The sequence below is a fragment of the Mesitornis unicolor genome, unplaced genomic scaffold (genome assembly GCF_000695765.1).
Source record: "Mesitornis unicolor isolate BGI_N332 unplaced genomic scaffold, ASM69576v1 scaffold4009, whole genome shotgun sequence".
Taxonomy (NCBI): Eukaryota; Metazoa; Chordata; class Aves; order Mesitornithiformes; family Mesitornithidae; genus Mesitornis; species Mesitornis unicolor.
The window spans coordinates 1-7,118 of record NW_010207820.1 but is presented as its reverse complement, the minus strand read 5'-3'; the positions used below and the strand labels follow the sequence as shown (position 1 = coordinate 7,118).

The 7,118-nt window shown below is 34.8% G+C and overlaps 1 protein-coding gene across 1 annotated transcript in view; it reads right to left on the bottom strand.

Moving 5' to 3' along the window:
* Positions 1–6,096, bottom strand: part of IFNAR1 (interferon (alpha, beta and omega) receptor 1) — a gene marked incomplete at its 5' end in the record, with an annotated part of 13,716 nt that extends 7,620 nt beyond the window's left edge. Inside the window, 6 exons of the mRNA XM_010192243.1 lie at positions 98–297; positions 1,131–1,245; positions 2,175–2,322; positions 3,493–3,647; positions 4,349–4,542; positions 5,976–6,096. Of these exons, the coding sequence (XP_010190545.1) occupies positions 98–297; positions 1,131–1,245; positions 2,175–2,322; positions 3,493–3,647; positions 4,349–4,542; positions 5,976–6,096 (933 nt within the window). The remainder of the gene's footprint in view (positions 1–97; positions 298–1,130; positions 1,246–2,174; positions 2,323–3,492; positions 3,648–4,348; positions 4,543–5,975) is intronic.
* Between the last annotated feature and the right edge of the window lie 1,022 nt (positions 6,097–7,118).

Here is a 7,118-nt window from a genome sequence, read left to right as displayed (position 1 = left end):
TAGGGAAACCAAGTTTCTAGCAAGTTTCTTTCTGCAAATAATAGCATTAGGTATAAGTTTGTTGAGAAATTAAAATTAAGAAAACACATTTGCTTACTTGTTATCAGAGGATCTACTTTTACTTCATCAGAAAAACATGATTCATTATATTCACCCATGGCCTGCACACGAAGATAATAAAATCCAGAAGTAGCAATGACAGACGAGAAATTGCATTGTGTATCAGTGATGTTTTCACACCCAGGTACACTGAGCCACTTCATTGAGTAATCCTCATGAAGTTTCTTTAGATACCCCCTGCAAAAGATATTTTAATAGTATTTTGATGTGAGATTCTTGCACTTAAAAGAAAAAAAAAAAGCACATTCATTTGTGCTACATAAGGGGGTTTTTTAAGTTTTTTGAAGAATGGGCCTCTTATAAATGAAAAAAATTTATAACTAGGAGAAATTTCTAACTGAAACAATTACATTAACTGGATCATGAAATACAAATTAGTGCTTTAATCAAGCCTAAACAGAAAAATTATCTATCTGTTTGAAAAATTTTTAAAATCCAGATTACGATTTTTCATATAGTTCTATTAAGTTGACTATTTTTCTGTCATGCCAAAGGAATTCTAAAAGAATGCTAGCGGTATCTTTTCTTCATTTAGATACTGGCCACGATATTTGTGCAACAATTGGGTATTAAGATAGAGGATTATAGACATGATGGGTTTTTTCCCATGCTGGCATCTGACCAGAAGTAATCAAGTATGTTGACAACTGAAACCTTGAACGCCTGCATTTTTGCTCACTTCTAGTCACCTAATTTCTTTGTATTAAAAAAGATACAAAGTCACGCAAACTTCACAGCTTTGAAAAATGTTATTTAGTGTATATTTATTTAGTAGTCCATTCCATCAGGTACTTAACACTCTTAAAAGAAGCCTAGTACTCTGAAATTCTAACGTATGATGTTACATGCAATCCTTTCATAAGCCACGCTGTGTCCAGCTAAGGTGTCAGTGAATACATTAAGTCACTTTTGCTAAGTATTTCACTTTAACTGCTAATAACCATTTGACAATGGAGGTAATTTAGAATAACATAATCTGTTTAAACAGATAGGGAAATTCTTTAACTCACAGGAGATACTGTACATTGTAGCTCACATGTTGTTTATACCGATTACTCCAGTGCAGATGAAATTTCATATTCAAAGCAAGAACCCTCACGTTTGTTGCACAGAGTGGATCATTCACTGCTCAAAATGAAACCCACAGTTACTGAAAAGCTTCATATTATGTACAGCAATTTCTCACTGAAAGGGCATTTCTCATGTAAATGGTCAAACTATACTTTCAATAATTAAAAAAAGTTGTTTTCATCATAAAAATGGCAAATCAAAGTCTGTAATATATACAGCATATTAACCATTTAGTAAAAAAAGTTAAAAGTAATTCAGAAAAAAGTACAGAAACGTTGATATTAGTAGAAATAAACTGGTTCAGCAAAAATTCAATGAGAAAAAATATGTAAAATACGCATGCATAAACATAGAGTAACTTTGATGTACCGTCTATTCAATCTAATGTTTGACTTTCTTCACTCCCACAGTGTTATTTTTTTCCTGAAATATTTTTTTAAAAGCACTTAAACTAACACCTGAACAGCGCACAAAAGAATTTAAATTTAGACAGGCAAAACAAGCAACTGGTGGCAAACTGCCACTAAGCTATTCTTCAGAATCTGTAATAATAAATTCACCAAGGCTTGCATAAAACTAGTATTTTAAGTTTAGCTCAACTTTATATGCATTCATTTAGTGCCAAACATACAAAAGACTTTTTCTTTTGCCTACCTACACATCCCTTTCCTCCTGATTCAAATTCACAGATTAAAAAATATTCAGTTTTCCAAAATACAGATACTAGTTTTTGCCATCTGAATTAATGGACAAAATTTTCCTCAGAGCAAAAACCTTTCTGTACCATTAAAACTCTAATATTCATAGTGACATATTTTATATTGACTTAAAATAGAAAATATACATAACTGTCACGATTGTTATTAAACCAAAATTAGTAGGGACTTGGCACTTCCACATATTTCTATTGCTTTAGAACAGTTTACTTTCCAACAGCTGAAACTTGAGCAATCATTTTCAGATAAAACAATTTTACTTTGTACCTTTATGGGTAGTTTCTACACAACGAATGGGACTGAATAAGCCTTCCTGTGAGTCCAAAGGAAGAGTGGCTTGAACCTTCAAACAATAGGTAGTATCTGGGGCAAGGTCATAAATTACATCTGTAGGAAAAATACTTCGAGTTCTCAACTGTAAGAAACAATTGCAAACAGCATATTAGTTTAACTGTTCTTACTGATGAGCTGAGTTTTTAAAGTATCTTTTTTCTTCCCCAGGCTTCAGCCCATATTTATAATATTCCATCAAAACGCTAAAATAGGGAATGCAGAACAATACATGAGCTGAATAAATGCTAAAGGAAAGCTTCCAACATAGCCACGTGACTGAGAGGAAGGAATAAGTCATGCTCCTTTAACACGTGAAAGTGGGGAGGGATTGTGGCACTGCCTCTACATGACACATAACTCACCACACAAATATTCAAGCACATACTCCAAAGAGAAATAGTACACTTCCAACCCTCAATTCATTGAGTGAGCACTCCCCCTTCCTGCTACCTCCCTGCTTTTGGTTTAGCAGACTTTTCAGTGACTGACCTTTGTACACAGCTTGTTCTTAACTTAAAGCTTTCTTTCCCCTTTGATGTGTAATGATTATAACTAGGTCTTCCAGACAAACACAGATATCTCTTCAATTCCTATCCTAATCTAGTTGGCAACCATTCCCCTAAAAGGTTAAAAAAAAAAAAAAAAAGACAGCCAGTTTCTACCTTGGTCTTTACAGACTAGCTATATCTCTGTATGAGATGCAACTTACGGCTTAGAAACTAGTTTGTGATTACAAGACTTCAAAAGAATCCCTAAAACCCTCTAACCTACAGCATAAAACCAAGTAACTTAATGACACAGGACGGTGCACTGACAGCTGTCGTCAAGCTACATGATGTCACCAAGATCAAGTTGGCCTCTTACCCCTCCACTCCCCTATATCTATGCATTACTGTAAATGACTCTTGCCACCACCTTGAACCCTTTCCCCTCCCTGTTCCTGCTGGCTGAGGGTGGCTCCTGCTCCAACACATGCGAGATGGTTTCACTTTGTTCCTCGTGCACTGGAAAGTGGCTCCAGCATTTAACAGAAACGCAAAACTCTTATCACAGAAATATCTAATACAAGTAAGCTTCTAGTAAAAATAAAACAAAAAACCCCAAGAAAATGCCCTCTCTCAACTTTTACACTGCATAGCAACAGTTATACAGTTACATAATTAAATAATACCATTTTAGAGGATTAATCAATTAAAGTACTTCTCTGACAGTCATCTTAAGATTAGAAAGGGGGAAAAAAAAGTGGTCATACCTCTGCATTTGATGAATTTTTCCAGATAACTAGATTATATTTAAAACTATGAGCCACCCACATTTTTTGGGCTCGATTTGCTTCTGGAGGAGAAACTTTAATTTTTATTACTCCATTTGTAGATTGCAACTCTATTCCTGGGGGCCCAATCTGAGCTGCAAATATTAAAAAGGAAAAAAAAAAGTCTAGCATGACTATTTAAAGAAAAAACACCAAGAAAAGTCACTTACATTAATAAATCTACAATAACGGCCTGTAGTATTTTATTTTTCAGTCTTCTGAGGCAGTAACAAGAACACAGTAACTGCCTCTAGGATCTTAGTTTTCATGAATCACGGGCAGTATCCAATAGAAATCTAACCTAACAACCAATCACCATTACCTGGTTCTAAAAGCAGTAGAGTTAAAATGCAATATTACAAGAGAATGTTTTCTCAGATCTGCAGTGAAAAAATCAGTATAAGTTATTCTAAAACATGCAAGGCAAGAAACCTAGCTCAAACAAATCAATCCAACATTGAGGGAAGGCTTCAGCACCGTACTATTCTGTAACTACCGAAAAGGTACAACGTCAGCAGAAAACTGCCAGAAAAGCCCAGTCAAAGATTTTTCTGAAATCTAGAAAAATACAGAATGACAGAGAAGTCCATCAGAAAAACATCATCACTTTGAAGACTTCCCCTTTCCAGAAAAGGGAGAATCATAAGATTTCATGACCTGCATATACATTACATTAAGGTTGAGAAAACCACTAGTTTACGTTATTATGAGCAATGGAAACCACACACATTTTTTCCACAATAATGTGCTGAAGGACATTTAACTAAAAATGTTACAGTATATATGGAGCTCATACCTATAAAGTATGGAATCATTTCAAAAATGTCAGACCATGGAGATGCCTCTTCCCCTCTTTCAGCCCTTATACGCAGATGATGTGTATCATAGTATTCAGTTACTGCTGAGGAAAAGTCACATTCCCTGCCAGTAACATTTTGACACCCAGACAACTCCTTCCATTCTGTTTCATTTGGTTCAAAATCTTCAAACCTGTAAGAAAGAACCCCCCCAAATAAAAATCAATACACAACTTTAAATCTTGAGATTATTTTTCCTTTTCTTCTTAATGCTAATAAATGTCATGCCATTTAATGCTGTTTTATCACCAGCATCAGTGTAATCTTACTTAGTTACCCTAGAATTCATATTGCCATTTAATTCATTCATTTAATCGATTAATTTATTAGTTTAGCCTTATTACCAAAGGTTAACTATTGGTCTGCCAAGTCTGAGACCAGTTTGCTTTATTCACCATGTAAACACACAATGTCAGAAAACAGCAACAAAGAACTGTCAAAATCCCTAGCACCTAGATCTAGCCTGTCAATGATTTTACAATTCACTGGAAGAAATTTAAAAGTCTTGATGGCGAGAAGTGTTTAAAAGAGCACATAAACAGAAAAAACCCCCAATTCTAACATTAGCAAGGAAGGGAGATTAAGGGAAAAAACACAAAGGAGAAAACTGGAGTTCAGCAATAAGTGTTGGAATAATTAGCTTTACAGACGCTATTTTTCTTATGAGTTAACAGGCATCCATACATTAAGAGACATTTCATACAGAGATTAAAAATATCCTGACCAAAAAAGGAGAGGCAGAGACTTGAAGCAGTAATTGTTTTTCCTCAAATCCTAGCTTATCTTTCAGACCAGTATTATTTTTTTTTAAATGAAACTATTTTCAAAGCAGCTGTTTCTCATCTACACATTGAAGAAGACAAGCTACTTTTAAAAATCCAAAATAGTACACTAGGAAATTTGAAAATCAAGAACTTCTCATGTGATTTTATCTTAGAAATGTTTTTAACATTTATTTGTTACAAAAGTGCCACAAAATACCAAATGTATATGTATATGCATGCGTAAGTACTGACATACGAAACAACTGAAGAAAGCCAAGCAAACATTTAAGAATAAAAATTAAATTGTTTCATCTGGTGATTAAAATTTTCAGATAAGAAATCTGGATTCACAGACACTGACAAACTATTTGAAAGCTACGCTAAAAATGCTCTTAAATTATCTGCTTATGTGTGGCCACAATGTAGCTTTATTAAAAAAAAAAACAAACAACAAAACAACAATGCAGAGAATAAATAAGTCTAAATACTGTATTTCTAAGTGTGCCAGGTAATCCTCTCAAAGAGGCACTCTACTATTAAGCATTATTACCAAGTATGTTCTGCATTTGTAATACATCACTATCAGTGAACAATCTAATTTTACATATAAATTAGACAAACAAAGAACAATACTAGGATTCCACTTCATTTCAACACTTCTTCCTGGCCTCTAATTTCTGGATTTCAGAAAGTCTCTAGAAGTTTTACATGGCAGGATCAAGAAGCGCAGTAATTAATTTATACGCTCTTCTACACAAATAAGTGTCAGACATTTCTGGCTCAGAATAAAGTTACTACTTACCACCGGTATTCTGCTGAAAATGTCACATTGGTGTCATTCCCTGTGTAGTTCCACCTTAGAGTGAAATTTGTATTTACAGCATAGACCCGAATATCCTGTGGACTCTTCAGATTAGTTTGGCCTACAAATGTATATAAAGATTGGGATAAATAATTTGCACATAACTTAACTAACTTTGATAAAAAGTAGGAGAGAGTTACAGTGAAATGAAATAACAACAAACATAAGAGTTAAGAAAACCCCACGCTACTCAAACGGCACTTCAATACATAGCTCAGGAGCTGTGCATCAGGTAGTTCCTTTGCCGACCCGACAAGCAGCTTTCTTCTGTGCTTTAAGTCTTTTTCCTCACACCCCCTTAATAAAAGAATACACAGTCGTAACATTCAAGGCCCGTGTTCACTGTCATGAATTGATTATAAGCAGAATGCATTTAAATAAGTATTTTATTGGTTGGATCCAACATCGGGATCACAGCTGTAAAGTGCTAGGGATTGACCTAATGCATCATTTCACATCTGTGGAACAGACTGAGCACAGCAGACTTGTTTTATGTCACGTGTTACTGCCATAAATTCAACATCTTGGACACAAATCTCTCTCAGTGAAGCTTCACCGCATAGCAGGATCTTGTATCTTGCTGATGGTAGTCCCATGTTTTCTTTTACACAAAGAACAGTACACGAAATGACTTATGGAGGGCAAGGGCTAAGTCTCAGGACACATAAGAATGCCCATAACATCAAAGAAAGGACCAGATAATGAGAAGAGAAGTCTGAACACAGATTCCCAACAGGAGGAAAGCATGCATGCTAGAGTGATACGCAGGATAGGGCTCTCTCCTCTTTATTGTCCACCTTTCAAAAATAATTACTACAAAAAAACACCCAAAACCCAACTGCCTCAAAATTGCCTTATATTCCACTTCCCAAAGAAGTTTGGCTTTTTTTTTCCATTAACTTTGAGACATGCAAAATCCTAGGTGTCCCATTTGGTATACAATTCAGATATCGGAGCACATTTGACAGTAATAATGTTGTAGGAGAAGGAATAAATCCAATACTTAGGAAAATTAACATTTATCTGACTATTCAGAAGGTACATTTTGCTTTGAATTATTTCACAGAATCACAGAACGTTAGG